Raw genomic sequence first — 15062 nt, 5'->3', positions numbered from 1 at the left:
TCATTTGCCTTTATGTCACTGTCATTCTGTGTGTAAATCACTCAGTTCCCCTCTTCAATGAAGCCTTCAGGCTCACTTGGACTCAGAGCAGACTCTTGCTTGTTCTGAATTGAGTTCATGACTGATATATCCACAGTCTTTTTTTTTTTTGAGACGGAGTCTCGCTGTCACCCAGGCTGCAGTACAGTGGTGGGATCTCAGCTTACTGCAACCTTCACCTCCCTGGTTCAAGCAATTCCCCTGCCTCAGCCTCCCCAGTAGCTGGGATTACAGGCGCACTTCACCACGCCCTGCTGATTTTTGTGTATTTTAGTAGAGATGGGACAAACTAGTCTCGAACTCCTGACCTCAGGCAATCCACCTGCCTCGGCCTCCCAAAGTGCTGGCATTACAGGCGTGAGCTACCACGCCCAGCCTTCCACAGTCTTGATATAACTGGCTGGGCCATAGTAGACACTCATTGACCAGGGCCCATGGTCATGTTGTTTAGACCTTGACTATAGCATGACAAAAATGGTTCCTTACTGTGAAACAATAGCTTGGCTCCAAAAGGGATCCCAAGGCAGGTTTTTTTTTTTTTTTTTTTTTTTTGAGACGGAGTCTTGCTCTGTCGCCCAGGCTGGAGTGCAGTGGCGCGATCTCGGCTCACTGCAAGCTCCACCTCCCGGGTTCACGCCATTCTCCCGCCTCAGCCTCCGAGTAGCTGGGACTACAGGCGCCCGCAACCACGCCCGGCTAGTTTTTTGTATTTTTAGTAGAGACGGGGTTTCACCATGTTAGCCAGGATGGTCTCGATCTCCTGACCTCGTGATCCACCCGCCTCGGCCTCCCAAAGTGCTGGGATTACAGGCTTGAGCCACCGCGCCCGGCCAGGTTTTTTTTTTGTACTCTAACACAACTTACTCACTTGCTTATGGCATTACTCGTTGATTTCCACCAAAAGCATTGTCAATCTTATCTATTCATACTTCGTTGTATGATGGGAACTGGTGAGGGAAACAGTGGGTGAATTGCCCAGCTACAAAGGCTCTCTCCACCCTGCACTTTCTCTAGTCAGTGTGCTTCATTGCCCACCACGTTTGTCACATTCCCCCAATTCTGCCCAATGCAGGACCACACCTTCTTCCCACATAGGTCATCAAAGAAAGCCTGTGCTCCATTCAGAGCACCTCTTAGACAGATTCCGAGTCAAGTAGGGCTCCCCTTAGGTCTGCCCTGCTTGTTGTGGACTGCCTAAAGGGTACTGCTATAAAGTGTTAACCTCCGCTGAACACGTCCATTCTTTCCCCCCACAGACATAACCAGTGCGGTGCAATCCAAGCGAAGAAAATCCAAGTAAACAAGCAGGACGGCGACTTGATACTTGTAAATGTGTGTGACTTTTACAAAGAGCAATTTTGAGCTGTGACTTTTTTAAATCAATTTCTGTACAGTTAGTAATTTTAATAATGTGGCCCTTTTCCTAGTCCCTGCAACCTGTTTCATAAAGTGCAATGGGGAAAGCAGGATTGTTGAGCCCTTTTGGTGTTGCGAGTGGAAGTTCAAGGTTTCTAAAATGTTGTCTTGTATTGAAAGGAGCTAATGCCATTATAAATGTTATTAGTTTTCACATTTCCTAAGCAGCCTAGAGTACAGGGTGAGCATTTTTAGATCTCCTAATGACGTATTGTGCTGTGGAAGTACTGTGTGTGAATAGCAGTAGTGGGGGCAAAAGCAATCTTCTCATTTGGAAATGTTGTAAATAATTTTATTATATAGTGTTTTGGATGTATTTGTTGTAGAAATGGACCAGTGAATAAAGAGAATCTAAGGATTTGTACAATGCGAAATAATGTGTTAAATAAATGTCATTGTCATAGAACATAAAGTTATGTTATTGGTAAGGGATTTTTGGGTGATAAGCTCTTTCTTTGGACCTTAAATAAGCAGACACAGCCTTCTTTGTGAATGGAATTCCCATCTAGTCCTCATCGCACCTGAGATGTCCGCCTGGCAAGTTGAGGAAAATGTACATACTTGCTCCCTCACTTCATTCTTGGCTTTGAAGAAACCAACCCTGTTCAGCACTATGCCAGGTACTTTGATATATATTGCTCAAATTTCTTTTGATGCAAATAACAAAACCAACTTAGAGAAGATCAATGACCACCCAGGATTTTCTAGGGACAGGAAGCTGTCAGGAGCTGAGACAGCACTTTTTCACCACGTCACACATTGCTTCTCCATATGCATGGTGGATAGATCCAAAACAATTGTGCTTACATCTCTTCCGTGCAGGAGGTGGGCCCAGACTGGCCTGTAAGATTGTGCCAGCATCAAGAATCTAGTCCAGCCGGGCGCGGTGGCTCAAGCCTGTAATCCCAGCACTTTGGGAGGCCGAGGCAGGCAGGATCCGCGAGGTCAGGAGTTGAGACCATCCCTGGCCGGCTAACAGGTGAAACCCATCCTCTACCCCTAAAAAATGCAAGCTGCTTGAGGCGAGGAGTGGCCGAGCTGTAGTCCGGCTACTCGGGAAACTGAGGCAGGAGAATGGCATAAAACTGGGGCCGGGCTTGCAGTGAGCTGAGATCCGGCCACTGCACTCCAGCCTGAAGCTGACACCAGCTGAAACTCCAAGAGTCTCAAAAAAAGAATCTAGTCCAGGGCCAGGTGTGGTGGCTCACACCTGTAATCCCAGCACTTTGGAGGGCCTAGGCGGATCACTGGGAATTAGGAGTTGAGACCAGCCTGACCAACATGGAGCTTACGTCACTACTAAAATACAAAATTAGCTGGGCATGGTGGGCATGCCTGTAATCCAAGCTACTAGGGAGGCTGAGGCAGGAGAATTGCTAGAACCCAATAGGCGGAAGTTGCGGTGAGCCAAGATTGTACCATTGCACTCCAGCCTGGGCAATGAGTGAAACTCCGTCTCAAAAAAAAAAAAAAAAAAAAAGAATCTAGTCCAGTTTAGGTCAGGTTTCCACCTTCAGTCCAGTTCTGTGGTTAGATGGAGCAGCTTCCAAATTAGAGGGGTCATTTTGTGTTATATATTTCAGAGATGTTCACTACATTTCACTCTGGCTGCCCTGCTTCAAAATGTGTGTAGTCTCCAAAGCCAGCTGCTTCTGCCCCACCCTACCCCCAACTTTCAGGAGACTCATGCTGGGGGCCCTGGCCTTGTCTCAGCCTGGGCTTCAGCCTTCTTCTGCATCTCCCCTAGGGCTAGACTTCATCCTTTCCCTCCAGTGGCTCCTTGCTTTTGCTCTAACCCAGTGCCTGAAACCAAAAGGATGAGTTGGTCGTTCTGTCATGCTCTTATTCTCATCTCTATTTCAGCTGTCTTCATATATGCATCTTGCATTATAAGGATCCTCTAAAAGTAGTTATTTATGAGTCAGACCCCATTGTCTGGCTCTGTTCCCAGTAAGCTTATCTCCCCTCTTCCTCTCCCATGACACATACACCAGAACTAAAGCCAGCTTTATCATAATATCCTATGCCACTACTGTGCTTAAGATTACAAAGTGCTTCTCATACTTAAGCTCAACTCAGGCAGAAAGGATCATGTGCTTTAAATAGATTTTTATTTGTTTTTCTTTATATTAATTTTTTTCTCCCATAGAGGAATAGCATTACAGTCTAACAATCAGAATTCTGTTACACACATACACAGGCATGCCACATGACCCAGTTGAGGTGGTTGTTTCCTTGAGTCTGTTGACACGTCACATGGTCAAAATCTCCTCATTTCAGCCAGTCTCAAAACACCCAACAGGGATGCACTCAACCTGTTGGTTCCATGTGGAACTAGGTGGCAGGGCGAGAGGGAAAGTAGTAGAAGGGGGCTATGGTGTGTCTGCATTCAGTCCCCTCATGTAAAGCCACATGGATCTAGGGGGGTATCCAAGAGCTCTGATGGGGTCCTTGTTGCACCTAAGACATTATAGGTCAGAGCAAGTTGATTAGAGGGTTCCAGGCAGGGGGCTGGGGAGCAGGCATACTCTAAAACAGCACCAAACTGCATTCATACACACACGGTGCCCTGCTAGGACTAGACTGGCAAAGGCTGGAAAGACACCCAGCTTGAAGGACCCACTCAGACTTAACTGGGGAATAACTGGAAGTCACTCTTTGATGTAACTGGGACTCACTCTAGAAACGGGTCCCTCTGACACAGTTTTGGCAAAGTGCTGGTAGTACTGACATTAATACTCACAAACTGGTACAAACTCTAGGGCCTCTGAAAACATCGATCAAAACAGAGTCTCTAACCCCCTCCTAAGGTTGCATAGGACTTTGAACTCTGGTTCCCTCATGTATTCAAGTTCTGTGGTTTAAAAAAAAAAAATCCTGAAGCATGCTCAAGGTGAAAGGCACGTACACAGTCAATACAGTATGACAAGGGCTGATGCTTCAGGAGTCAGACTAGCAGGAGACTGAGTAGTGTTGGTTTTTAGAAATCTATACACAATTAAAATATTGCCACACTCAAATGCTACAGAATCTATAGGAAAGGTACAAAAAAATAGCCTTGCAACCTGCCACGTGAGAGATTGGGTTCTAGAACTACAGGAGCCTCCAGAAATACATGTAAAGGAAAGGCCTTTTAAAATTTGAGCCAAATGCCCTATAACTTAAACTCTTCCCCCACCAGAAGGATCATGGGCACCACACAGGACTGAGCCTAGGTCCCAGCTGGCAGTGAGGAGTAGGCAAGAAGGGTTGGAGGGAGTTTCAGCTCTTGGAGGTGCCGAAGACCCTAGGCTGGCTGTGAAGTGCCCAAGTGGTAGCTGGAAGAATAAAAGCAACTAGGTTGTAACTAAAGGAGAACTTGGGTAGAGGAGCAAGGCTGTCAACTACTGGGGCCCTAGTGGACTGGCGTGGGAGCTTTGATCCGTTTTTAGTGTTAATTTGGCTTATTCCCTGGAATAGGAGACCCCATCAGGTATTCCTCTGTCCTCATCCCAGCATCCATGGGGATACCCCATCCCTTCCCCACATATCCCCCCATGAGGCCTGGGGCTAGAGGATCAGGGAGGGCAGCTGCCTTTGCCCTCATGGGAATGCAGAGTTTTCTCCAAGCCTCAGCTTGGCTGGGAGGCCTGGAAACCTAGAGTTGGGGTGAGGGGAGGACTTATGTTCATATGTACCAAGAACTCTTAAAAGTTCCAAGGAAGAGTGGGCACACACTAGAAAAGGGTGGCTAGAAAGAGGAAATGGGAAGCAACTCGGGGCATCCCAGGAGGCTGTTGCTGGTGTCTGAGCCCAAAATTCAGTCTCACCACAAGAAGGGGGAGGCCGGTGGCCCCTGCCCCGTCTGTCTCCCCCAGGGATTCAGGTTCCCTCCTCCAGGTACTTACTGGAGGAGGAGGGGAGGGGGACCATAGGGCACCCATCTCTCCCCAGCAACCTAGAAAGAAAGAGAGGCCTGTGGGAGAAAATGAAAAGAGGCCCCCTGAAGGCCCTGAACCTGGATAGGAACAATTTGCGGATTGGGACAGTAGGGGTCCTGGACTCCTACTTAGGATTGCTGGCTAGCCATACTGAGCAGGGTGTGAAATACAAGGCCAGAGGCAAGGTGAAAGCTGAGCTGTCAGCCTTGGGATGACTTCACCCCATGGTGTGTCCTCCAGCATCACTGCTCTGCACGCTGACCTAGAGTGTGTGCCCTTTCCCTGCCTAGAAGCCGCGTGGCCTGCATGTCTCCTAAGCTAGTTCTAGCACCTTGGGCTTGTGAAAAGATGGCCAGGATGGTGGGGCCTTGCCCAGCTTCTACTCGGGTGACATGTCAGGGGTAGAGTGGCAAGGTACTGACTAAGCCCTTCGGATTCCGGGACCTGCACAAGGGTGGATTATAGAAAAGGGAAGTGGGGGCAGACTCCAGGCTTCAGCCTGGGAGCAGGGTTTGGCCTCTCTGAGCAAGCACAGTGCACACTCCCTTGGTGCCCTGCTCCCTGCAGCTTCTCAACGTGTCTGTCCTGTCCGCATCTCCAATAGGCTGCCTCGTTCCCTAGATTCCCTCCGTCTTCTCCCTCTAACTCACATCTCACAGTCCTCTTCTACATACTGTACCTTTCCAGGCCTAAGTAGCTCCACAGAGTACCGTCCCCAAGGCAGAAGGAAGGGGAGACTAAAATTAGCAAAACCCTGAGCCCTTACTAGAGGTCAATGACAGCAGCCCAAGCTGCAAAGGCTCTACCTGGTCAGAGCTGGGCTCAGGGTCCCCACCATTTGGGAGGGAATTACTGGGAATGAAGAATAAGGGAACAGGAGTAAGTGTAATGCCAACCATGGGATAGTGTGACTCATGTAAGGTGGGAGTTGAAAGTGAGGAATGAGCCAGATCAGGGACTGGAAGAAGCTTTCAGAAATAGGGGTGGGCCAGAGGTAGAGGACTGAAGGGCAAGGGTGAAGGGGAAAGACAGGGATGGGGACCGGAGAAGAAAGGATGGAGGGGTCAGGAGTAGGGGGCATGGATGATTAGATGCTGGGTATGGGGGCCAGAAGGAGTGAGGGTGAAGGGGGCTTGAAGGGGTTCAGAGGCAGATTAGACGATCAGAGATGGGGATATTGAGAGTGTCGGTTATCACCTAACCTCACACGCTTTAAGAAGGGAGGTTTCGGTGTCCAGCCCGAGGCGTCGGAGGAGCCCGACAGGGATCGGGAGTCAGCAAGGGGTTCGCGGCGCGGCCGGTGGACGCTCAGTAGTTAAACTGGCGCTGGCACGGCTGGTAGATGAAGCTGCCCTGGTTCTTGGACCGGCGCGGACGGCTCTCGCGGGCTCTGTTCTGTCGCTGCACCGCCTTGGCGCTCAGCGTGTGGCGCTCCGCCCGCTGCCGGGCCCGCTGCAGCCGCCGCACCTGGCCCGCCTTTTCCAGCAGCGCCGCCCGCGCTGGGAGAGGAGCGACGTGGCGCGCGGCCCGGGGCTCGCGGCCGGCGGGCGCCAACTCCCTGTGGGGACAGAGCGAGGCTCGGTCAAGCCGGGTAAGCCAGGTGGGGGAGCTAGGGGGCGCTACCATCTCCCACCCTTGCTTTGGCGCAGTTGTGTCCGTTCAGATTGGGGTGCCCGACGCCCTTCTTGTGGGTACCAACCCGGAGGTGTCTCCTCGGTTCTAGCCCATAACAGGTAAACTGGACCTCGGGGAAGACTGGACACCCCACTCCCCATTCCACCCTTGCCTTTCTGTTTAAGTCCCACTCCCTAGACGCTCCAGCCAAGCTCCTCAAGCCTCAAAATCCGGCCCGGCCTCTTAGCCACGCCCCTCCCTCCCAAGCCTCGCCCCGGCCACGAAGCCACGCCTCTCCCACCCAACAGCCCAGCCCCTCCATCCTCAGGCCCGCTTCTAGCCTCGCCCTGCGGCTCACGGGCCCCCTACTTTGTCTCAAACGCAACTCTCCCAAGGCCGCTACCCCCTCGAGCACGGGGCCGGGCTGGCCCGCTTCCCCAGCCTCCTGGCCTGGACCCTGGCCTCCAAGATCGATCTCCCTGGGCATCCAGGCTCCGCCCCCGGCTCGCTCACCCTTCGCTGAGGTCGCCGTCTGGCAGGGCCGCGTCCGGGAGCGGGGAAGGGGGCCCGGGCTCCAGCACTATGGTGCTGCCGGTGACGTAAACGGACATGCTGGGGTGCTCGATGAGGAGGTCCTCCAGGGGGCTGCTCTGGAGGCGGGCGGGACCGAGTCCAGGCCCCTCTGCAGTAAAACAGGCGGGAGGGGTAACAAACCAGCTCTCGTCCATCAAGGAGGGCGCGGGCGGAGGGCGGCCCGCGGGGGCAGAGGCGGCCCCGGGGCTGGGTGGAGCCGCGTAGCTGTCTAAGGGGCGCGGGTTGGGAGCCGTGCAGAGGAGGGGAGCAGCAAGGAGGGACACACACGCACACCGGACAAGGGGGCGGGGAGAGAAAGGGCATCGTTAGTCAGACCCTCAGCCCGTCCGCAGCTCCCCGGGGCACCCACGGGCCAGGAGTCTCGCCCTGCTGCCCTAGGGGACCTGATGTGCGGCCTCTCCTGGGCCGCCAGGAGAGGGCCCCGCCTCTCATGGGAAGGGGTCCCGTGACCCCACCTCCAGTAGGCTTGGGGGACTCCCCAATCCCCCAGCAGCGCCCTTCCCCTCTGCTCGGCCATCTGCCCTTAGAATGACTTCACAGGCCCAGGAGGCAGACCCAGACCTCACCCGGCAGGTCAATGATGAGCCAGCCATCCACTTCATCCTCCTCCGACACGAAGGCGCGGGGGCAGTCGGGGTCTTCAGGGGGCGAGGGGGTGCTGAAGAAGAGGCTGGTGAGGCGCTGGAACATGGTGGGGGGCGAAGCGGCCTCACGGGGGCGCCCTATGGCAGTGCAAAAACCTGGGAATCATAGACGGACGTTGAGATGATTGAAGTTCACCCCACTCCTGGCTTGGGGTAGAGGACAGAAGATATCACCCCCAGAGCAGGGAGAAGGGTACACACAACAGGGATATGTGCGGACACTTTGAGGATATGTGCTTTCTGTATTCAAATCCAGGTTTTGGTTTTTTTTTTTTTTAATCTTCTGTATGATTTTAGGAAGTTATTTAACTTATCTGTGCCTTAGTTTTCTCATCTGTCAAAAGACAATGATAATAGTACCTTCCTCCGGGCTCTTATAAGAATTAAATAAGCTAATAATAGTATCCTCCTCCAGGCTCTAATAAGAATTAAATGAGCTATATCAAAGTTATTGAAAGAAAAAAAGGCGGGGGGAAAGAACTAAATGAGCTAAACACTTATAAAGTGCTTAGAACTATGTCTGGGCATACGGTAAGCACTCAACAAACTAATAGTTATTATTACAGGGTGCTTTAGGAACATAGAAAGAGTGACATATGACACAGCTCTGCCAGGGAAGGTCTCCAGAGAACTGGACATCCAAGCTGGACTCTGAGGAGTAAACAGGAGTTCTCCAGGCAGGGAGGAAATTGCCCATACTGTCTGCTTGTTATCATCACAATATAGCTAGGCTGGGCGCGGTGGCTCACGCCTGTAATCCCAGCACTTTGGGAGGCAGAAGTGGGTGAATTACTTGAGGTCAGGAGTTCAAGACCAGTCTGGCCAACAGGGTGAAACCCCGTCTCTACTAATAATACAAAAATTAGCTGGGCGTGGTGGCAGGTGCCTGTAATCCTAGGCTGAGGCAGGAGAATCACTGGAACCTGCAAGGCACCACTGCACTCCAGCCTGGGTGACAGAGCGAAACTCAGTCTCAATAATAATAATAATAATAATAGCTAACATTTATGTTCCTGGCACTATACTAAGCAGCTTTACCTACATTACCTCATGTAATCCTCACAACTACAGGAAGTAGATAATTACTATCCTTACTTTACAGTTGAAGAAATTGAGGCACAGAGAAGTTAACTTTCCCAAAGTCCCACAGCTAGTAAGAGACAAAGGTGGGATTTGCATCCACACAATCAGATTCCAGAGGTAGCACCCAGAATCACCATATTCTATTGCCTTTTCTGGGTGTCTGTCTGAATTTGATATTTTCAACTTGGTGGACAGGGGTCATGGTCCATGTGTATTTTTCTGGGAAAAGGACCTTGGTTTTCATCATGATTTCCTAAACAGCAATCTTTGACCCGAGAGATTAAGAACCACTCCTGGAGCCTGTGTGGTTTGAAAAGCACCGGCCAGCAGAAATCCCATAGAACTGCTACCATCTTACCATGTGATTTGGCATGGCTCGGTTGTGTCTGTCATACGAGGTGTAAAGATGCCATGCCCTCCCCCCTCTGACCCCCTTTTCCTGGGCTCCTGTTCAAGGGCAGCATCCCAGGCTAGGAGGAAGATCAGGTTGCTTGGGCTCAGGGAGACAGCAGGTCAGTGGGAGGTGATGATGGAGGAAGGGAGCTGTCAGTTTCCAGGGGCCCTTAAAGATGAGCACTGAGGGTTGGACCCAGACCCAGGCAAGCCCTTAACCAATCCTTCCCTGGGTGAAGATGAAGAGGGAGGCCCCCTACTCCAGAAATGGAAACACCAAGTTGGTAGCTCTAGATCTACCCCCTCCCCATGCCAGTCTACCTCAGGACTAGAGCTTGGCTGGGGGCTGCTGGCCATACTCCCCAGTACCTGAAGCCTGATTGACTCTCCACACCTGTTCCCTAAAGATGCTCAATGGTTTTGCTGCTGAGCCACTTGTCACCATTCTCTAAGGGTGTTTCCACACTTCCTGTAGAACTTCCTGGGGGCAGGTCCAGACTTCCCTGGAGGTATTTCTCCTCTTTCTGCTAATCCACCTGCAGTATTGCCATGCTTATTGCTACCTCCCCCATTCCCTGGAATTGTTTTCACACTTGCTGCAGAATCACCTCACTTCCATACCCTGAGAAGATTTCCACATTTGCAGACTCACAGGAGGCTCAAGATGCTGGCTTCCCTGGTGGGATGGGGGTGGGAGATCTACAAGGGTTAAGAAGGTGGCGCCACCCCCAACTAGTGTCCGCCCAGCACAATTCATGTATCCCAACCCATCTGTAGCCACAGGGAGCTGGTGACTCCATTGCCAAAAGCCCAGAAAGTTTGGCTCCTCTTGAAGGAAGGGAATATCAAGGCCTTAATGAGGCACATCCTCCTTCCAAGAACCTACTACTTCATGGAATATGAAAGAGAAGTTAAGAGCTGTTTCAGGGACCATCATATTCACCCAGCCCATTTTACAATGTGATGATCAGAAAGAAGACATAATCTATCCAAAAATACATGGCTAGATAGTGGCAGGGCAGTCCTAGTCCCACGTTACTGTGCATCCAGTCCAGATTAGGAGGATGTCAGGAAAGACTCAGCAAACAATCCCCAAGAATACAATGATGCAGGGGTACAGGGAGGTGAAAAAGACCTTGACCTAGCCACACCACCCCTCGCCTAGCTACAAAAGGGTCTGGGGTTACTGGCACCAAGATTTAGCATGCGCTTCCTGAAGACCCACTGTGTACCAGAGCCTGCACTGTGCCTCCTCAAATTTCAGATAGGTTTAGGGGAGGGAGGCTCGGGGGAGAAGCTCCCTGTCTGAGGTCACACAGCAAGTCAGTGACAGCCAGGAGTGACAGCAGCACCAGCCAGCCAGTGCCTGCCCCCTCTCCTGACCACTTGGGAAGCCTCCCAGATTTCCTTTCCCAGCCCTGCCAGCTTCCTGGTTCTCACATTCCCAGTTCTGCTCCAGGGAGAACCATTCCCTTTAATAACTACAGCAGCTCTGCCCAGAATAGCATTTGTGCCCTAAGCCATCCCTACCCCCAGCCCATCCTTGAGCAAACTCCCAGCAGGAATGGAGTTCCTGGTTCAGTCTCTAGGCCCATCCACTTAAGTCAGAAACTCTCCTTATCCTATCCCTTTTCCTATACTCTCTGTGGGCAAAGGTGAGGAGGGAGCAGCAAAACACTTGGAGTTGTCTGCACTAGGCCAGGTCAGGCCCTTCCTAGCTGACAACCTAGGAAGTTGGGGAGGTAAAGGGCCAATAGAGGAAACCCTCACCCCACCCTCCAACCCCAACATCAGCCCTGGAGACACCCCGAGGCAGCCAACGACTCACCTCTCTGTGATCCAAACAGCTGGGAGGCAGCGATTTTATTGGACTCTAGGGCTCCAAGGTACAGTGAGGACAGAAGGGGTCAGGACCACAAAACGTGAACCAATCTCCAGAGATTCCCTGGAAAAAGGTCCAGGAGTAAGGAGACCTAGGAGCCTATCAAACCGTGATGAGGCTGAGCCCAAGATCAGGTCCCCAGCGAAAGGAAGATGTGTATCTTACCACTTGTATTGAGCCTCTGTTATGTCTATGCCCCTGGCTAATAATGCATCTGTCACTCAGTGAGCATGACTCTAATTGGTTGTGTGACCTCGAGTGAGCTAATTCTCCTCTCTGAGCCTGTTGCCCCTTCCATGAACTGGGGTCTAAGACCCCTCATTTTGGGTCTGGGAGTGACATCAGCTAAGGCGCTGCACACAAATCAGGGATTAGGAGGATGTTATTCTGTTAGTCCCTGGGGGCGGAGTCTGGAGCCGGAGGGAGGGGATCCCACCACCATCTGGTGCTGTCCCAACCACCTGGAGTCCAAGGTAGCCCCGAACTCCTGACGACCCCCTCGACCTAGGCCCAGCAGCGCCGTGTGACTCCTTCTCAGGTTGCAAAGAGAAAGTAGGGGATCAGAGGCCTGACCCCAGCCCCTGGATTAGCCCTAGGAAATCGCCGACCCCCTGCAGCCCCCTTTGGATTGCAGCGTCTCACCCAGGGCCCAGCCCCGACACAGCGGCTACCGGGTCACGGGAGGACAAGCGACCCGAGCCTGTGGGGGCGGTGCCGGCCTTGGTGACGTCTCAATGTCATATGCAAATAGAACGACGTCATGGTCTACCGGGCGTGCGGCAACCAATTGGGAGCCGGGAACGCGGCCCCGGCGGACGCCGGCGGAGAGAGACAAAGGCCCGGGCGCGGGGGGCTCAGGGCGTGTCCGTGGCGGGGGAGCCCCCTAGGCCCACCCGGGTCGGGACTCACCTGGGGGCGGGAGGGGGGCGGCACGGCGTTGAGGTAGTTGTGCGGCGGGGCGTCCCAGGGCCGCCGGCCGCTCACAGGCCAGGCCGCATCGCGGGGACTCGCGGGGGAGGCGGCGGGGCCGCGGTCGCTCCGGGCTGCTGAGCTCGCCCGCCGGGCTTTGAGTCTGTGCGGCCGCTGCGGCGGGGCTCACGGCACAAATTGGAACGTTCAAACAGCTGATTGTGATGTCACAAAGAGGCCCGCCCGCCTCGCGTCACCGGCTGGCGGGGCGGCGGCCAATCCCGGGCTGCGGATCCCCCCCCCGTCCCGCCCCTCCCCTCCCCTCCCGGTTTGCGGGCCGGGCGCTCGGGCCGGGAAACGTTCTCGGAACCGGGAGGGTGAGTGTTCGGGGAGGCAGCTGCGGGGAGCTAGGAGCCCTGCGCCGCGGCGAGCTCTCCGCCAGGAGGATCTCCACTCCCTCCTACCGGCTCCTCATTTTCCTGACTCTTCCCGGATCGAAGCACTCTCACCTCTCCCACTGCTCCCCAAATCCTTTCACTGCATCCTATGTCCAAGTCCCGCGATGCAGACCCTGTTCTCGATCCACACCACGTCCGTGCACCTCCATTCTCCCCACTGCCCTTCTCCCTGCTCTCCCTCCCTCCTCGGGCTCAGCTCCTCAGCCCTACACACTTTCTGCTTTCCCACCCCGGTTTTTCTTCAGCTCTGCAGGCTTGAGAGAAGAGGGACATCCCCCACCCCCGGTTCCGGGGGAGCATCTGGGAATGTAGAGAAGTTAGTGAAGCTGACGGGAAATTTCGCAGAGTAGGACTTGAGAGGAATTGCCGTGCTGAGTAAACATTGACCTGAGAGGGCTCTGCACTTGAACGTTTTCACACCTTACTTAATCCACGTTGCTACTGGGGCTGTACAGAAGCGGCAGGACAGGGGCTGATTAGGAGTCCTGATTTACACGTGGGGAAGCTGAGTCTCACAATCTCACTGTTAGCATGTGAATTCATATTCAACAATGCATTCAACATTTATTAGGCACCTACTTTTGCACCACCATACCACTAGCTGACATGTATTGAACACTTACTGTGTGCCACGACCTGTGCTATGGTGCTTTATGTGTGTTTTTTTTTTATCTTCACAACAACCCCAAAAGGTGGACATTTTCCCCGTTTTACAGTTGAGGAAACAGACTCACAGAGCTCAAGTGACTTTCCTAGGTCTCAAAAGTATAGTCAATGGCAGAGCCAGGATTTGAACCTATAGCTCCCAGCCCTGACCCTCTCCATTCTCTACATGCACCAGATGGTCTAAACCTCAGGGCGCTTCAGGCTCCCCAGAGTCCTGGCTTTCAGTCCTGTCGGTGCCCTAGACTTGCTGTGTGACCTCAAGTCATGTTACCTCTCTGGGTCTCAGTTTGTCAAACAACATATCCAGGCTTCCCTCTAGAGCTGCCATTGTAAGATTCTTCCAAACTCTCTGCCCTCAGGATTCCGCCCACCCCACGTTCTAGGCCCCAGCTCTCCCAGTGGCCTGGGAGATGCCTGAGAAGAGACCACAAATACACATATCAGAATCTCCAGGGCCAGAGGTTCTAGGTCAGCACAGCAGGGCTGGTGGGGGAGGGTCTGAGAACTGCCCATCTAGCCCAAAAGGAGGCCAGAGGTGACCTAGGCCAGAGGTTAATGCACTAGTGATAAAACTCTGTCCCAGCCTCATCTGAAACCCCCAAGGGACTCCTTAACCCTAGGGACAGAGGAAGAAGCCAGAAAAAAATAACCTGAGGCTGAGGGGTGGAGCGGGGAGTCGCCTTGTGGCCCTTGGAGTGTTATACCCAAAGTGTCCTCATTCCATGCAACTCTGAGCCTCTGTCCATCACAGCCACTTCCTGCTAACTTCATACCCTCTCAGACCTACTTGCTGACTTTAACTAAATCATCCCTAACACATCTCTCCTGTCAAGCCACTTGTTTGTTCTAAAACCTGATGTGGCTCCTAAAGCCCCACACTCCTAACACAGTACTCATGCCCCTCATGCTCCAGCCCCAGTTCTGTCCAGCTTCACCTCCCCTTCTCCTGCATGCATCTTGTGCTAACGTCAAACTCCTCCTTCACTCTACGGCACTTTCCCACCTCCACCCTTTTGCTCAAGCTGTTTCCCCTGCCTGGAATGCCTTCTTCAGAACTTTCTGAAATCCAGATCTTTCCTGTCTTCAAGATTCTACTTGGCCAGGTGTGGTGGCTCACACCCATAATCCGAGCACTTTGGGAGGCCAAGGCAGGAGGATTGCTCGGGGCCAGGAGTTTAAGAACAGCCTGGCCAACATAGCGAGACCCGTTATCTGCAAAAAATGAAAAAATTAGCCAGATGCCATGCACCTGTAGTCCCAGCTACTCAGGAGGCTGAGATAAGAAGATCACTTGGGTTTAGGTACAATGAGCTATAATCAAGCCACTGCATTCCCGCTTGGATGACAGAGCCAGACCCTGTCTCTTAAAAAAAAAAAAAAAAAAAAAATAGAGAGAGAGAGAGGTTCTACTTACCCTTTTTTCGAGGTAGCCTTCCTTGTTCCT

General features: G+C 52.7%; 2 protein-coding genes across 10 annotated transcripts in view; one reads left to right on the top strand and one right to left on the bottom strand.

Moving 5' to 3' along the window:
* The window catches only part of NCOA6 (nuclear receptor coactivator 6), a 118013-nt gene extending 116151 nt beyond the window's left edge, over positions 1-1862 (top strand). The window contains exon 15 of one of the 2 annotated variants that reach the window (XM_009216265.4): positions 1296-1862. In XM_009216265.4, coding sequence (XP_009214529.1) covers positions 1296-1339 — 44 coding nt within the window. In that variant the 3' untranslated portion in view covers positions 1340-1862. The remainder of the gene's footprint in view (positions 1-1295) is intronic. The other variant, XM_009216272.4, reaches the window with a different exon arrangement.
* A 1682-nt stretch (positions 1863-3544) lies between these two features.
* TP53INP2 (tumor protein p53 inducible nuclear protein 2) lies at positions 3545-13107 on the bottom strand. Of its 8 annotated transcripts, none has more exons than XM_031656679.1 (5): positions 13004-13107; positions 11532-11648; positions 8150-8323; positions 7503-7791; positions 3545-6933 (listed from the first exon to the last, which is right to left on the bottom strand). In XM_031656679.1, the coding sequence occupies exons 3-5, from the start codon at positions 8271-8273 to the stop codon at positions 6684-6686; spliced, it is 663 nt and encodes a 220-aa protein (XP_031512539.1). In that variant the 5' UTR covers positions 8274-8323; positions 11532-11648; positions 13004-13107; the 3' UTR covers positions 3545-6683. The 8 variants fall into 8 exon arrangements, with proteins under 8 accessions (XP_031512539.1, XP_003904870.1, XP_021776805.1 ...); XM_003904821.2 differs by lacking the exon at positions 13004-13107 and adding an exon at positions 12495-12712; XM_021921113.2 differs by lacking the exon at positions 13004-13107 and adding an exon at positions 12495-12694 and having other exon boundaries at positions 7503-7671.
* Between the last annotated feature and the right edge of the window lie 1955 nt (positions 13108-15062).

The sequence above is a fragment of the Papio anubis genome, chromosome 16, assembly GCF_008728515.1.
Source record: "Papio anubis isolate 15944 chromosome 16, Panubis1.0, whole genome shotgun sequence".
NCBI lineage: Eukaryota > Metazoa > Chordata > Mammalia > Primates > Cercopithecidae > Papio > Papio anubis.
The sequence above is the reverse complement of the archived record's forward strand: the minus strand, read 5'-3'. Positions and strand labels throughout refer to the sequence as shown.

What these genes read in the sequence shown, in the direction of transcription:
- TP53INP2 (XM_031656679.1), bottom strand. Translation starts at nt 8,273, where the DNA reads ATGTTCCAGCGCCTCACCAGCCTCTTCTTCAGCACCCCCTCGCCCCCT. An exon ending in GCTCATCATTGACCTGCCGG is followed by an intron (nt 7,792 to 8,149) that starts GTGAGGTCTGGG and finishes CGCGCCCCTTAG; the next exon opens with ACAGCTACGCGGCTCCACCC. An exon ending in GACGGCGACCTCAGCGAAGG is followed by an intron (nt 6,934 to 7,502) that starts GTGAGCGAGCCG and finishes CTGTCCCCACAG; the next exon opens with GGAGTTGGCGCCCGCCGGCC.